General features: G+C 46.6%; 1 protein-coding gene across 14 annotated transcripts in view; it reads right to left on the reverse strand.

Moving 5' to 3' along the window:
* The window catches only part of NTRK3 (neurotrophic receptor tyrosine kinase 3), a 439,365-nt gene that overhangs the window by 257,232 nt on the left and 164,418 nt on the right, over positions 1-17,715 (reverse strand). For 5 of the 14 annotated variants that reach the window (XM_059879136.1, XM_059879137.1, XM_059879140.1 and 2 more), the window contains one exon: positions 13,258-13,332. In XM_059879136.1, the coding sequence (XP_059735119.1) occupies positions 13,258-13,332 (75 nt within the window). 14 annotated transcript variants of the gene reach the window in all.

Consider the following 17,715-nt stretch of genomic DNA (forward strand, 5'->3'; position numbering starts at 1 on the left):
CGGGGAACTAAGATCCCACATGCTGTGGAGCAAAGAAGAAGCCCATCTGCAGCAACTACTGAAGCCCAGATGCTCTGGAGCCACAACGAAAGATCCCGCATGATGCAATAAAGACCCAATGCAGCCAAGTAAATAAACAATTTTAATAAATAAATATATTAAAAAAGTCACCACAGTATGTTTCTGGTGATGCTTGTGATGATCCTGGAGTCAGTGCTGTGACCGTGACGGTGGCCATCCAGGCATCACCCCCATGGGTGCGCTGGACCAGAAGGCAGGACTATTGCTGCTGACTCAGTAAGGATCCCTTTAACCCTCTCTGGGCTTCAGTATTTCTGTTGTAAAGTTAACATGAGCTCCCTGCTAGCTAGTCCCTGCCAGCAGGCGGTGGTATCACCCCCCTCCCATCTCCACAGGAAACTGAGGGCGGGGAAGGGCAGACAACCCCAGGCAAGGTCACCATCCTGGTGGAGCCAGGATAACATGGAGCCCTCTCCAGCTCCAAATCCCTGACACGAGGAGAGGATGAGTTTTCATTCCTCTGCAAAGACGTCACGTGACTCCCTGGAAACTCCCTGGAAAAGGCCAGCAAAGTGGGCTCTTTTGCTGCAGGCTTCAGAAGAAAGTGAGCTGTGGAAGGGGTCTTGGGAGAGAAAAAAATGTATCTTCCAGCAGCATCCCCAAAGCAGATCCCTGTCAGCCTCCAGAAAATGCTGGGAGAAAGAACGAGATCACACCCCTAAAAGGCTGCACCTTCCGGGAAATAAAGCTGATGACATGAAATGGGAGCCACCCACCCCTACTCCAGGGTTGGGCAGGGCACAGAGCAGGAAACCAGCCCCTGGGGGACTATCTGCTGCCCCCACCTCTCCCACAGCTGTTCACTGACTGAGCAATGCCCCGGTGCCCTGCAGATGTGGAAGCACTTCCCTAAACACTTGATTTACTCCCAGGTGACAACTAAAGACAGTGGGAAGATTACAGCTCAGTGTTTTCCAACACTATGAATTATTATTATTGTTTAGATTAAATCTGTCTAAGTCCATCATAACAGAATGAGTCTGATTGGCCCAATTCTCCTTAGAGAATTATTAGTGGAAATTTTAATGGCTAAATGACAGTAGACGTCTCATAGATCTCACTTAAGCAAGAATGGCTCCCTAACTCCCATTACCTGAGAGTTGTGGACACACCCCAAATTGACCGCACTCTGAGCTGGTGTTGCCAGTACCTGGCCCCCAAGGGTCCAGACTCTACTTCCATTGACATTAAAGCACTGCAAGAAGAAAGGATGGAAGCATCTCATTTTCTCTTGAAAGAGAAAGAGACTCTAAGTCGTCTTTGACTCTTTGCAGCCCCATGGACTGCAGCACACCAGGCTTCCTTATCCCTGGGCTTCACTTTCTCCTGGAGTTTGTTCAAACTCATGCCCATTGAGTCAGTGATGCCATCCAATCATCTCATCCTCTGTCACCCCCTTCTCCTCCTGTACTCAGTCTTTCCCAGCATTGGAGTCTTTTTCACTTTCTTTAGGGGATTGACTATCTTCATGCCAATCATCACATTCTAGAACTTAGTAATACCCAACCCCAACACCCAGAATATTCTCTGGCTGGGAAGTCACATAAAGAAAGAGCTGATGTTTGGACGACTGTCTCAACAGAAGTGGCCTTGCCACATTCCCTTCGTATTGAAACAGAGCTGAGAGTTGTACAAATCCAATCCTGTAAATCCTCATCCCATTTCAGACTTGTCTGCTGTCCTACCCAATTTATTGTAGATTAATGTCAAATCTTCAAAGTTAAACTTCAAAACATATAATAAATTGGCTAGGACAAGAGACCCATTGGAATCCAAATAAATGGGTGTTTCACTCTTCCCAGGTCTAGAAGGCTTACAGAGTATGTATAGATCTAAAGATTTGGCTCCAGTGATTTTTGGTGCCCTTGAGGGTTGGAAGTGAAGGTGACTTCTCCAAATTCTACTCCAAAGGAGGATCTAAATCTCCAAGCCAATTCCCTTCCCTTTTTCTTTTTTTAACTTATTATTGTGAAATGATGATTGACTCATGAAAAGCTGCAAAAATAAAGTACAGAAGAGGTCCCCAATATCCATCACCCAGCTTCCCCCAATGGTGACATCTCACACAACCAGAATGCATTATCAATACCAGGAAATTGATCTGCACGATCTTACTCAGATTTCACCAGAAAGCCTGATCCCTTTTTCAGTGTCTTTTGTCCATTTTTAGCTGCCCAGCACTTATTCCCTCATAGCAACTTGATTTCTTATTGGGGCATCATCTTTCTTCCACTGTGTATCGTATAAGTAGGAGGATAATTTTAGATGGCGACCTTCTGAAAATAAACCAGGGTGACCTTTTTCCTTGCCCAGAACAAACAAAGGACCATAGGACATTCTATTCCACTACAAGATGTCAACTATGCTGCCAGTTTACTATGTACATTATTCAGCAAAAGTCTATTCCATCCCATTTCCAAACCTGGTCAGCACCCTCAGTCCTGTTACAATCTGAGTTGTCAACATCTTTCCATCAATTACCTTTTGCCTGGTTAGCCAGAATCAGTTTCTGATTGCTTGTATATAAGAATTCAGACTGAACCAACCATGATGACTATTAACTGGGAATGACTTGACTGGGGTTGTGTCCATTCAAGAAGATCCCAGTGCTCCTCGACAAAGACCAAAGGACCAATGCTGCTGAGGTCCCACCCTACATCCTTGACCCATTTGAGTTCACTAGAAATTATGCAAACAGTCTCCAAAGCCCTCAAGAGTCTGTCTTTCTTCTTTGCCCGAGGACTTCATCCAGCACCATGAAGTATGCTTGGCCCCAAGTAGGTACAACCCAGTGAACACCCCTGGGGATAAGCACAGCTAATGAAGAGAGGACCAGGATCAGTGAGTAGATGCCCCAGTGTTTTGATCTTCAAGGGAGCAATTTTGAGGTATGTCCCTCAATCCCAAGATTCTCAGATGGTTCCCAGCAGGGTTAAGTTTCAGGTGCCCACGGCGAGAAGTGCATGTTGTCACATTTCTCATCATCTCTTAGCATTCTCCCTCTGCCTCATAGAATCATCTCCCAAGTAAATAACCCATATAGTAAGTCCCTGTCTCAGAGTCAGCTTCTGGGTAAACCTGAACTCAAGACTAAAAAAAACCAGAAAAGACTTTAACAGCCTACCCAAAAGAAGGAAGAGAGAATTGAACAATGCATTTTGGCTTTTTTGGTTGACGGCTACGTTTGAGCACCGGAAACATAGCTAGTGCCACAAGTCAAATTGTGAAATGTATTTTGAGCACATTATGTTAAATAAAATGTAGTGTTAATATTACTTTCATCTGTTTGACTTTACCTTGATTAATATGTCTACTAGAACATTTAACAATACATACATGACTCAAATATATTTCTATCAGACAGCACTGGTGGAAGGAATATGACAGGTAGCAGTTGGGATGTTATTGCTCCTATCATTGATGCTGTTAGCATGATAAAATGAATGGACCCGAGGACTCTAAAGAGTGCCACAAGTATTTATATGTCTAGCTGAGGAACTCTTAGGGTAAGAGTAACTCACAGATAAAAATGACTTCCACTAAGTGTAAGAACAGAAGTAGGAAGAAGCACCTCATATGCTGATAGTAGCCTTGTTGCTTGATCAGACTCATCTGTAAAGTATTCTAGCAATGTTTACCATTCCCCTGTATTAATAGTAATTACACCATCAGGAATCTAAACCAGGGGACTCATCCCAACTAATGAAAATGGTATGCACAAAGATGTTCATTTCATTGTTGTTTATCACTTAAGTGACCAATAAAAGGCAAGTGATTAAATTGTTAAAAGGCAGATATATGTGAATTATAGAGCAGAAAATCCTTAAAACTGATGGTTATAAGGATCAGGTAATGATACGGAGACTATTCTCATACCTTGCTAGATGAAAGAACAGATATAAAATTGCATCCACAGCATAAATAAATATGTAAAAAAGACTAGAGTGAAATGGACCGGGATGTAAACCCATGTGGTTATTTTAGGATGTTACGATTTAATGTTTTTCTGTATTTCCCAAATTCATTTTACTGGCATTCTCTACTTTAATGAAGAACAAAGAAAATGACCATCCTCCTTAATATGTGGGCTGCTAAAAGCATATACCTATTTACAAAGGATGTATCATTCTACAGTATCCTTCTATTTTACCAGATTTATGTTATAAAATCTCTCTTTTCCTTTGACAAAAGAAAGAAAGGTAAATTTAGTTCCAGCTGCTTCTGAAACAAGCAGGCTAACAGGAGATGGATATTTTAATGTGGCTGGTGGAGAACAGGAAGAACAATGAGGTTTATAAAGAGCAAGTCACATCTGACTATGGCAGAAATGTTTTTCCTGATTGACCAAAACAAGCAGATGGCCCAGGAGACTGGAGCTGAGATGAGAGAGGAGGACTTCAGAGAAGCTCTTGACATGGCCTCTACCCAAATCTCCCTTGAAAAATTAATCCAAATTGGTCAGACCATGCATGCTGTCAGCTCCCAACATTCACAAGGATTAATTTACAGGGGCTTATCTCTCAAGCCATTCGTGGAGCTTCAGCAAGTCTCGAACATGAGCCATGAAGGTGCTTGGCTGAGGATAACAGAGATCTGGGGAATATGGAAATGCTTTCTGGGAGACAGTAAACAACACAACTCATGATAAAATGCAGTTTCTTTTCTTGAACGAAGGGCCCCAGTTAGCACACAAGCTATGGAGAGGTTGGAGTGAGGCCTAGAGAATGTGTTAACATCTTTACTAACAATCTGGATAAAGATGTCAACAGAACATTCATTAACAAGGAATAAGTCAACAAGGACCAGAAGGCTAGAGGGATAACAGGAAAGAATGACTAGGAGAAAAATCAGGAGAAAAGAACACAGTGAGATGGAGAATGAATGACAGGTCTGGTCTAGGTGAAATGAACGAGGCATTCATCTCAGGCACAAAATTTCAGGAGGTCCCCAAAGGCTCAGTAATGAAGAGAAATAGTAGTGTGATGTAATAGTCTTTAAAAAAAAAAAAAACTAAGTTAATGCAAAATATCCATTGATTTTTTTTTAAAACCTTGGTTATTGGGGATTTTTTCAGCTTCTAAAATCGTGTGCCTGAAGGTTCATTCACCTAACTTTAATCCTGAAAGACACTCTGGAGAGGGGAGGGGTCTGTATGAATGACAAGGTGTCAGAGCAAAGGCCAGCTGGAGACACAGGATGGAAAGAGGAGGGCATGCATTTTTCTTTTAATTAAAGCATAACTGCTTTACAATGGTGTGTCAGTTTCTGCTAGACAACCAAGTGAATCAGGTATATATATACCCTCCCCCTTGGACCTCCCTCCCACCCCACTCCCGTCCAACTAGGTCATCACAGAGCACCGAGCCGAGCTCCTTGGGCTGTACAGCAGGTTCCACTAGCTGTCTTTTATACACATGACAGTGCGTACATGTCGATCCCAATCTCCCAGCGCACCATACACACCCCTCCCCGTGTCCACGTCTGCTCTCTACATCTGCATCTCTAATCCTGCCCTGCAAATATGTCCATCTGCACCACTGTTCTAGATTCTACACATACACATTAATATATGATATTTGTTTTTCTCTTTCTGACTTACTTCACACTGACAGACTCTAGGTCCATCCACATCACTAAAAATGACCCAGTTGTCATTCCTTTTTATGGTTTATGACCTAGAAATACCTCTACTGGGCATATACCCTGAGAAAACCATAATTCAAAAAGACACATGTATCCCAATGTTCACGGCAGCACTGTCTACAACAGCCAGGACATGGAAGCAACCTAGATGTCCACTGACAGGTGAATGAGTCAAGAAGATGTGGTACACATATACAATGGAATAGTCGTCAGCATGTACGGAGTGGGGTAAGCCCTGGCCCTTTCAGAATAGGGGTCAGGGACCATCGAGGAAACTGTGAGAGGCTCCAGGGAGGTGACCAGTGGAAACGCATTGGGCAGCCTGTTGGCCGAAAGATGCAAGCAACTTGGAGAGAGTTCACAGAACCAGGGAAAGCAGTCAAGATGTGAAGCATGACTGAATTTGGAAGTGGAAGGGAAAACATGACCCAGGTGATAAAAAGGGGGAAAAAAGACAATCTGGAGAAAGCACATGCAAGAGACAAGGAGTCCTGGCTGCAGGAGCTGCTAAAAGCCGACACAGTCCACAACCACAGGAGCTGGATGAGGGCGAATATTCTGAAGAACAGGAATTCAAAATCAAGGTCCTTAATTTTACTGATTGACCCCATCCCTTAGCTGCCCAAGTACTTCCTGAAATTTGTAAAGATTTATGAAACAAGGAGACCCAGATGTAAGCTCATAGAAGTACAGCGGAAGTACTCACAGAAGAACTAAGCTTACTTACTACCTACTTACTTACTACTCTATGAGAAGTAAGCTCATAGAAGTAATGCTGCAGCGGAAGGACTATAGCATCAGGAGTCAAGAGATTGGGTTCTAGCTTTGTCCTGTCCCAACCAACACTGTTCTCCAAGAAGTCACTTGATTTCTCCCCTAATGTCCAATTCTGCAGCAAAAAGAGGGTGGAGGAGGGGATAGTTAGTGGGAACCTGCTGTATAGCACAGGGAGTTCAGCTCCGTGCTCTGTGATGACCTAGAGGGGTAGGGGAGGTGAGAGGGAGGGGGTAGATGTATACTTACAGCTGGTTCACTTCGTTGTAGAGCAGAAACTAACACAACATTGTAAAGCAACTCTACTCCAATAATAATAATGTAAAAAAAAACAATCTTTGTCTCCCTATTGCAGCCTGAGACACTGTCTTCATAACGTTTGGTCACTTGTTTCTTCCTTCACACTCTTTCACCAGGATGAAGATTAGAGCTGCTGACTCCCCACTCGCCCATCAGCACCATGTTTTGACTTTGGGTGAGTTGCCCTTGACAGTCTCTTGCTGTTGCCACTTGCCAGCTATCAACACAGTGAAAGCCACGGTTTTTCCGGTAGTCATGTACAGATGTGAGAGTTGGACCATAAACAAGGCTGAGCATCAAAGAACTGATGCTTTTGAATTGTGGTTCTGGAGAAGACGCTTGAAAGTCCCTTGGACAGAAAGGAGATCAAACCAGTCAATCCTAAAGGGAATCAACCCTGGATATTCTTCGGCCACCTGATGGGAAGAGCCAACTCACTGGAAAAGACCCTCATGGTGGGAAAGATTGAGGGCAGGAGGAGAAGGGGACGACAGAGGATGAGATGATTGGCTGGTATCACTGACTCAATGGACACGAGTTTGAGCAAACACTGGGAGATGATAAAGGACAGAGAAGCCTGGCGTGCTTCAGTCCATGAGGTCACAAAGAGTTGGACATGACTGAGTGACTGAGCAACAACAATTGCTTCTGTCTTATGTTTTGGTTTTTTGGCCTCAAGACACATGGGATCTTAACTCCCTGACCAGGCATTGAACTCGCACCCCCTGCAATGGAAGGCAAAGTCTTAACCACTGGACTGCCAGGGAAGTCCCCACTTTCATGTGTAGAACACAATGTGTCCGTTTCCTTACTCTACTTCAGCAGGTTGGGCTACTGCTTAACCTGGGAGGACTCTGCTGGTTCCCACTTAATTCAATGGAAAGCCTGAAATTCTCCAGTCTTGGCACTCTGGATGGACTGATGTCTCAATAGACATTAGCCAAGAGAAGGCTGTGCAAGGGCTCTGATGACTAAGAGTCATTCATCTTCCCAAATGACTAGGAAGGATCATCATACGTAATTCCAACTGAGCTACACTCAGGGAGAAAAAGCACAATCCAGTGAGGCAATGGACATGATGGTCATCTCACCACCACGACCACCACCCCTGCCCCAAGTGTATGCTGGCCACTGCCAAATCCAGACAACTGCCAGGGCTCTCTTGGATACTAGTGAGTGTTGGCCTGACCACCCAGGCTTAATGCCTCAGAAATGTCCACCCAGAATGAGGGAACCATTGAAAGAGGAGAGACCAAGCTACTGCTCTCTTGAGGTCAGAGGGCTGGGTGTGGGAAAGACCTTAGTGATGAGGTATCCCCACAAGTTGGCTCAATTTGAGTCATGAAAATGGGGATCAGAGGGCAGTGACCATGCAGGCCACACAGCCAGTCAGTATCCGAGGCTGGAGGAGGACTACACCTCCTTAAACTGGTCTGATACTCTTCCACCAGCCCTGACACACCTCTGCATCCCTGGGTATGAATTTGTCTTTCTGTCAAATGAGAGCAGGGCTGTATCTTTGCCCTGTGCTTCATACAGAGGTTGAAGAAAAATAACTCCATTAACTACTTTGTTGCTGTTGTTATTCAGTCGCCAAGTCATATCCAACACTTTGCTACCCCATGGACTGCAGCACGCCAGGCTTCTCGGTCCTTTACCATCTCCCAGAGTTTGCTTAAACTCATGTTCATTGAGTCAGTGAACTATCCAATCATCTCATCTTCTGCCATCTGCTTCTCCTCTGCCTTCAATCTTTCCCAGCATCAGGGTCTTTTCTAATGAGTCGGCTCTTCCCATCAGGTGGCCAAAGTACTGGAGCTTCAGCTTTAGGATCAGTCCTTCCAACGAATATTCAGGGTTGATTTCCTTTAGGATTGACTGGTTTGATCTCCTTGCTGTCCAAGGGACTCTCAAGAGTCTTCTCTAGCCTCACAGTTTGAAAGCATCAATTCTTCAGTGCTTAGCCTTCTTTATGGTCCAACTCTCACATCTGTACATGACTACCAAGAAGTACTTAAAGTTCATCCAAAGAAAGTGACCTCATGAGTGGAAATACACAGAGAGAGACAGAGAGAGAGGCTCTGCCTTCTTCCCACCTGGGAGAGCCCTAAAAGCATGCCAGGGGCCACCATCTGCACACTGACACCTGGCTGTCACTGCACCAAGGGCTTTGCACATGGAAGCCCAGGTAATGCCCTCAAAATGCAACCAAGTCGGCACTATTCATTCGCATTACAAACAAGGAGGACTGAGGTTAGACAGTCTAAGTGACTCACCCAAGACACAGAGCAAGTGTCAAGTCTGGGATTCCAGGTTCAGTCTTTTTTTTTTTTTTTAATGTGGACTTTTTTTTTGAAGTCTTGAATTTGTTACAATATTGTTTCTGTTTTATGTTTTGGTTTTTAGGCCATGAGGCATGCAGGATCTTAGCTCCTCCACCAGGGATGGAACCCACACCCCCCACACTGGAAGGCAAAGTCTTAACCACTGGACCACCAGTGAAATCCCCAGGTTCAGTCTCAGCCCAAAACTTGTGCCCTTAGCCACCATTTGCCACAGCCCCCGTCTCAACCCTCAGCCTTTGTTGGGGTGTGTACATGCATATGATAAAGGATGCTGCTGTTAAGATGACGATTCTAAATATTTCATTTGAGTGCATCCAGCACAGAGTTGGACACGACTGAAGTGACTTAGCAGCAGCAGCAGCAGCAGCTTCCATGTCAGCTTAAGCTCACAGATAAGCCATGTCCCTCAAGGCCTTTGAAATGCCCCCATGGTGGGCTTCCCCAGTGGCTCAGACAGTAAAGAATCTGCCTGCAATGCAGGAGACCCAGGTTCCATCCCTGGGTCAGGATGCTCCCCTAGAGAAGGGCATGGCTACTTACACCAGTATTCTTGCCTGGAGAGTTCCCTGGACAGGGGAGCCTGGCAGACTACACTCCACGGGGTCGCAAAGAGCTGGACACAACTCAGTGACTAACACTCACTCGGGGGACCCATGACTGAGAACTGGTGCCACTGCTCACAGAAGAAGGTCAGCTGCCAAGCCTCTCATACCTGATGCTTCCTGGACAAAGCCAGGCTGGAAACACGCACAGAGGGAACCGAGGGGAGCTGAGAAGGCCTGGCCTGTGTCTTTCTTACTCTCATTCATATAAATGCAGCCTTTGCCCCTTTGTTATTGTCGCCCTAGGGAAAATGGATTAAATTCTGAATGAACCAGATGAAAGGGTGTAATATACAAGCACCATGAAAAGAAAAAAGCAAGAAAGAAAAACAACCTTTACAGAGTAACGGAAAGGCTAAAGACATGGGCCTATCGGATAACATGGAAAGATGTTTAAGACACATTGTTAAGTGAAAAATAATAGGTCAAAACAACTGTATGGATTAGTCAAGATTGTTTTCATTTAAAGTGTTCATTGCTCGGTCGTGTCTGACTCTTTGTGACCCCATGGACCGTAGCCTGCCAGGCTACTCTGTCCTTGAAATTCTCCAGGAAAGAATACTGGAATGCCATTTCCTTCTCCAGGGTATCTTCCCAACCCAGGGATCAAAGCCAGGTCTCCTTTATTGCGGCAGATTCTTTACCACCTGAGCCACCAGGGAACTGAATTTTCATTTAAACATACGTGTAAAATATAAATGTGAGTATAGATATTTAAGGTATATAGACTGATAGTTACATAGATGCAGGTGTATCTGTGTGTGTGCATAAGTGTGTGGACTTTACCAGTGGCTCAGCAATAAAGAATCCACCTAGAATTCAGGAGATGCAGAGGCTTGTGTTTGACCCCTGGGTCAGGAAGATCCCCTGGAAGAGGAAGTGGCAGCCCACTCCAGTATTCTTGCCTGGGAAACCCCATGGATGGAGGAGCCTGGCAAACTCCTGTCAAACAGTCCATGGGGTCTCAAAGACACGTGACTGAGCGACCAAACTACCACCACCACCACATAGGGGCTGGCCCAAGGGGCTAACCATCGTGGCAACTGGAGAAAACAGCACCCCACTGGCAGAAAGCAAGGAGTGGGTGCCCACCCCCGATAGAAGGGCTGAGAGATCAGGTACACTCTGCTTGCTGAAGACAAAGAAGGACAAGTGTTAAGACAAGTCTTAAGTAAGACTCGTCTTACTCAAGTCTGCAGTCCCCAGGGTCTAGACCTGTGACCCACAGAGAGGGCCCTCCAGGAGTCCTGCAGCATAAGAGATATCTCCCAGTATCCTTCCTCCCAGTGAGGAAGCAAGAGCCACACCCCTACCTGCCAGGAGTTCAGAGACTACCCCAGGGTTGTGGGCATATGGCACAATAGAAAGTTCATTGCCCATCTCCCTCAACCTTTGACCTCTCATGATTCAGACCCACTGATCTTAAAGGAACAGCCAATTTAGGCAACAGACACTCCTCTCAACTCCCATGTCCCAAGGAATTGCCATCCTCCTTACTCCATGCTCCCTTTAATCTACGCTGACCCCCCCACCCCAATCCACCGATGAATCACAGGATGTTACAACGACATGGGACCTTGGAAGCCACTGAATTCAGATCCTCCCCATTAAGGAAGAGAAAAATGAAGTTCATAAAATCACCAAATATGATCAGAGTATAGGCAGGGCTAGAACACAGATCATTAAACTATCCCATGACATCTCCCAAAGTAAAAATTGCAGGGTTCAGAAAATAGACTTGGGTATCCATTATGGAAACTAGAGCCTTGTTAAGCCAGCTGTGGCTGGCAGAACACCAGGAGCAGCCTCCTCTGGCAACTGGTGAGAAATTTAGAATCTCAGACCCTGCCCTAGACCTGCTGAAACAGAGCCTGCATGTTACCAGGATCCTCTCGTCCTGCCATGCACAGTAAAGCTGGAGACTCTCTGAAAGAGAGAATTTGCCATCTGATCTACAGTCAGGCGAGAAAGAGACTCTCTCTCCCTTTCTGTGTCCATCCCGCTCTGTACTTTTCCCCAACCCACAAGAGAGCCTAAAAATTAATGGCAATAAAAACCAAAACAGGACTTCCCTGGTGATTCAGCGATTGAGAATCTGCCTGCCAATGCAGAGGACATGGGTTTGATCCCTGGTTCAGGAATATCTCACATGCTGCAGCACAAATAAGCCTGTGCGCCACAACTGCAGAAGCCCTCGAACCCTACAGCCCATGCTCGGCCTCAAGAGAAACCACCGCAATAAGAAGGCAGTACACTGCCCCTGCTCGCCGCAACTAGAGAAAGCCCACAAGCAGCAGCAAAGACCCGCACAGCCAAAAATGAATAAATAAATAAATAAATAAACAGTTTTTAAAAAAGCAAAACAACAACAAGGCTCCCACGTCTAGTCAGTGGATGTTTCTGCTCTTATCCACAGGGAGCCTCTGCGGGGCACTTAAATCTCTCCGTTAAGTAAACAGCACAGTCAACCGTGCATGTAAGAACAGGTGGCAGAGAGCCCTAAGGAACCACAGGAGGGCTGGGTCATTAAACACTGCAGGTAAACAGGTGTGGCAGCCGGTCCCCATGCAGAGTGGGTGAGAGCCAGGGCACTCCATCACCTCTCTGAAGGAGGGAGGGAAGGAGGAGCCAAAAGGAAAGCGAGAAAGCCCAGTCCCACCTTCATCTCTTGGTCCTTCATCCTTGTTAGCTGCTCAGTCACGTCCGACTCTTTGTGGTCCCATGGACTGTAGCCCACCAGTCTCCTTTGTCCATAGAATTCTCCAGGCAGGAATACTGGAGTGGGTTGCCATTTCCTTCTCCAGGGGATCTTCCCGATCCAGGGATCGAACCCCAGTCTCGCGCACTGCAGGTGGATTCTTTACTGTCTGAGCCACCAGGGAAGCCCTTCATCCTTAAGCCAGCTGATATACGACACAAAACAAGGCACTCATCCTTCCTGAAGCTCATGTAAGGAACAGGTACAAGAATTTGCATCACAGTGAAAAGCGAGAACATATAAAGGCCAAGCACCATGCCTGACACAGTAGTTGGGACACAATAAACAAGCTGGTGGTAGAGAACTCACCTGCCAGTGCAGGAGACATAAGAGACGCAGGTTCGATCCTTGGGTCAGGAAGATCCCCTGGAGGAGGGCATGGCAACCCACTCCAGTATTCTTGCCTGGAGAATCCTATGGACAGAGGCTTCCCCAGTGGCTCAGCAGGCAAAGAATCTGCCTGCAAAGCAGGAGACATGGGAGACCCAGGTTCGATCCCTGGGTCAGGAAGATCCCCTGGAGCAGGAAATGGCAACCCACTACCGTATACTTGCCTGGAAAATTCCATGGACAGAGGAGCCTGGCGGACTACAGTCCATGGAGTCACAAAGAGTTGGATACAACTGAGCACACGACACAATCAACAAAAGCCTTCCCTGCCGAGTCTTCATCCCTTCCACCCGCTTCTGTCCCAAAGGGCAAGGGAAGCCACAGGGTAGGTTCACAGCCTTGATTCAAAGCCCACTACACTTACCCGGGCACCTTTTACTAGAGTCTGGTCCTGTCCACTGAGATTCTGACTTAATTGGTCTGGGGAGCAGCCTGGACACTGGAATTTGTAAAAGATCCATAGGTTAATCCTAACGTAAGCCCAAGGCTGCAAACCCCAGCCATTATGGCATCTGTGGATTACTTACCACTTGTCTGAATGGAGCAAAAGTCATAATTATTTCTCCCCTCACCACATTCACTGAGTGATTACTACATGGCCAGGGACTAAGCTAATTGCTTTATATACATCATTTTATTTAATTACCACAAAACCATCTATAGTGAGAACTGGCCCGCTCATTCATCAGTTGAGGAAATGGAAACCCAGGAGAGTTAAGGAGTCACGGTAAGTGCCACAGCTCCCAATCAGCAGAAGTGGGATTCGACACCATGTCTGTCTGGTGACACTACTCCTTGCCAACCTTTCAGGCATTGCAGTGGTAAAGAATATGCCTGCCAGTGCAGGAAACACAAGAGACACAGGTTTGATCCCTGAGTCAGGAAGATCCCCTGGAGGAGGAAATGGCAACCCACTCCAGTGTGCTTGCCTGGAAAATCCCAAGGACAGAGGAGACTGGTGGGCTACAGTTCCATGGGGTCACAAAGAGTAAGACACGACTGAGTGACTGAGCACGCACACACTGTCTAAGGTGTAAAGGGCACCAAGTGTGTGACTAGTAGGCTAGGAAGACGTCTCAGTGATGCTGATAGAAGACGAAGCCATACTGTGGATCCAATGCCACATGGGGAGGAGGGGGTGGAAAGGCAGTGGGTAAGGGAAGAGACATCAAGGGTGAGAGAGGACCAAGCAAACACAGGGAAAGGCAGGTCCATCTAGCATCTTCTTGTCCATGGAACGCCCATGAGGTGCAAGGAGAAAAGTCAGGCAGGGAAAGAGCTTTTAGCTGGAAAATGTCTCTATCTTACAGGCAATCACCAGGCATCACAAGAAAATATTCGGATCACACAACGCATCACAGTAGCCACAACACTGGGTACCAGTGGTCAGGGGAGGAGGTCTAGGTTCAGGTCTCAGGGTGCACAGCACAAGGTGGCCAGAGGATATTCACATGTCCCTGTGCCTGGGGCAGTCTGCTGCATCAGTGATGCTCTGTGAGTTAGCCCAGCACAGTTCATCTACTGGGAGAGGAGTTGTTGCTGTTCAGTTACTCAATCGTGTCTGCCTCTTTGTGACCCCTTGGACGGCAACACGCCTGGCTTGCCTGTCCTTCACTATCTCCTGGAGTTTGCTGACTCATTGGAAAAGACCCTGACGCTGGGAAAGATTAAAGGCAAAAGGAGAAGGGAGCAGCAGAGGATGAGATGGGTAGACAGCATCACCGACTCAACGGACATGAATCTGACGAAACTCTGGGAGAGGAGAGCGTTCAGCAAACACTGAATAACTGCTTGAGATGCTACAGAGGGAAGGGGCATGACGCCGTGATGACTGGTCACAGGTCACAGGAAGGGACAGTTAGAGACTTTGGGAAACATTACTATATTTAAAACAGATACCAACAAGGACCTACTGTCTAGCACAGAGAACTCTGTTCACTGTTATGTGCCAGCCTGGGTGGAAGGGGTTTTGATGGAGAATGGATACATGTATATGTATGGCTGAGTCCCTTTGCTGTTCACTTGAAACTACCACAATATTGTTAATCAACTATACCCCAATACAAAATAAAAAGTTTTAAAGTTTGGAAAAATAAATAATGACTTGTCAGTTTAAATATCTTCACTGAATTATATCAAAGCATCGTGTGCTTAACCAGCCATTTATCACTAGATATTTAAGCAATTCTTGGTTGATCCAGTTGACTGTGTAAGTCACAGTGGGATAAATGCCCACACACATCAAGATGGGTAGCTGTTTGTGACCACTACCTGGTGCTGAATTCTCAGAAGTGGAGTTTCTAGGGCATCGGCTTCTTCTGACTTTAGCTTTATAACAGAACTTGCCAAACGGCTTGCCAGAAAGGCAGCCTCAGTCCGCACACTCAGCAACAGAAAACGTGAGTGTCCATTTTTCCCATTCTCTTGCACGGCCCCTCATTGCTGACAGTGCTTCTCCTTAAAGGCCTCCAGCCCCACACACAGCCCAGTCAGGCAGGCATTTTCCCTCCTGAGAAGCAAGCCTATGCAGCGACCGAGGCTGTTCGAGCCATATCTGTACATCATGGCCAATAACAGGACTCAGATCCTGCCCACTTTCCTTAAAGAGCCAACCATGGGGTGGCCCCCAGCACCCCTCCACTGGTCCTAGGCCAACCCACTGAGTTCAGTCAATTGGGAAGGCTTCACTTGGAAAGGTAGTTCCTGGAACCACCTGGGCACCCTCCTAGTGGTTCACATCAGGCCCCATTGGCAGACAGACAGATGCTGGCGTTCTTCTCCACCACCTGGGGACAGGTATGCACGGCTGCTACAGCACCGAGGCCCCTCTGAACTCCAGATGCCTGTCAGGTAGAGAGGCCTGGCATTTCTGGAACTGATAAGGAAGCTGCTCCAGTCTCTGGCCAGCTATGCAACTCTTATTCCACAGTCAATTGGGAGCGCAGGGCAGGCATCCAGGGTAAGTACCACCGGAGCAGCAGGAGTGAGGAGAACAACATTCCAGCCACCAAGCACAGCGTCTCTGAGGCTGGCAGGTGGCCTGGGCCACCGCTGACTTAACCCACAAGGCTTATTCCGGATCCACATCAGTGCCTGCCAGTCCAAGCTGCTCTGATTTCCTACAGCCCCCAGTGGTACCTCCAAGATCTGCCATGGGAGGAAGAGGAAACAGGGCATGGAAGTTTCTAAAGGAGGAAAGGCATTACCAGAGCACAAGTGACTCTGGGCTGGGAAGGCCTCCTGCCCACTGACTGCTGACCTTCCTGGGGCTCTGTCCCCAACTCTTACATTGATGGACCTCATACTGAGATCAGAGGTGGCAGCATGCCTTCCAAAGTATCCTGGCGTGGAAGGAGATGGCAGTTCGGTGTAAACCAAGGGATCCACTACAGAAACTGCTTTGGAAAAAAGCGAGGCTTAGCTACCCAAAGAGTATGTGTTAGTCGCTCAGTTGTGTCCAACTCTCTGCAACCCCATGGACTGTAGCCTGCTGGGCTCCTCTGTCCATGAAATTCTCCAGGCAAGAATACTGGAGTGGGTTGCCATTTCCTTCTCCAGGGGATCTTCCTGACCCAGGAATCAAACCTGGGTCTCCTGCATTGCAGGCAGATGCTTTACTGTCTGAGCTACTAGGAAAGCCCAGGGTAGAACTCAAATACCTTAGAAGTCATGGTTCTATTTTGTAATCTGATAGTCAATATTGTTGTTGTGTGTGCATGCTCAGTTGTGTCTGACTCTTTGTGACCCCATGGACTATAGCCTGCCAGGCTCCTCTGCCCATGGAATTTTCCACGCAAGAAACTGGAGTAGATTGCCATTTCTTCCTCCAGGACTCACATTATCACAGCTAGTACAGTAAGCCTTTGAGGCAGGCTGATTTTGGTCATGATGTGCAGGAAGAAATGAAAAGCAGAGATGTGATTGACCTAAGTCCCCAGATCACAGGCCTGGGGTTTTCACTTAATCCTCGTTACCTGAACTGTGGGCCCTGGAGAAACATCCTTTGGAAACTTAGATCTCAGCCCTTGTCCGATCTGTTCAATTAGAATCTGCGTTTTCCCAAGATCCCCAGCATCTCCCAGGATTCATGAGCCACGGTCATGAAACGTTACTGAGCATCAAAATCACCCCCACTTCATCCCAGGTCTGACCTAGTGGGTGTGGAGTGAATCCCAGGCATTTGCATGTTTCCCAAGTTCCCAAGGTGATCAGATAGATCAGTCTAGAGACTGCATACATGACCTGGGAGGCTATATGCAGCTGCATCTTGGCCTGGTTCTCAAACTTGGCTGCACAATTGAAATCGCCTGAGGCATTAAAAAACATTCCCATGCCCTAGTTTCACCTCCGGAATCGAATTTAATTGGTCTGAGGTGCCGCCTGGGTTGATGGAGTTAAACAATTTGACCAAGTGATTGGAATGTGCAGCAAAGATTGAGAACCATTGATTTAGAGTGACCTCAATTAAAATCTGGTTTTCTTACTCACCAGTCACACAACACAGGGCAAGTTAGCCAGTCTGAGCATCTTTCTCATCCTTACAATGGGGAGAATAGTCACATATAAGAACTAAATGTTATAAGGTATATTAGACATCTGACATTCAGTAAGTAAGGCAGGGCAGGCATACAGTAAGAGCAGCAAAGAATTGATGCTTTCCAAATATGGTGCTAGAGAAGACTCTAGGGAATCCCCTGGACAGCAAGGAGATCAGACCAGTCAATCCTAAAGGAAATCAACCCTGAATACTCACTGGAAGGACTGATGCTGAAGCTGAAGGTCCAACACGTTAGCCACCTGATGCAGAGTCAACTCATGGGGG

This window comes from Bos taurus, chromosome 21, assembly GCF_002263795.3.
Source record: "Bos taurus isolate L1 Dominette 01449 registration number 42190680 breed Hereford chromosome 21, ARS-UCD2.0, whole genome shotgun sequence".
NCBI lineage: Eukaryota > Metazoa > Chordata > Mammalia > Artiodactyla > Bovidae > Bos > Bos taurus.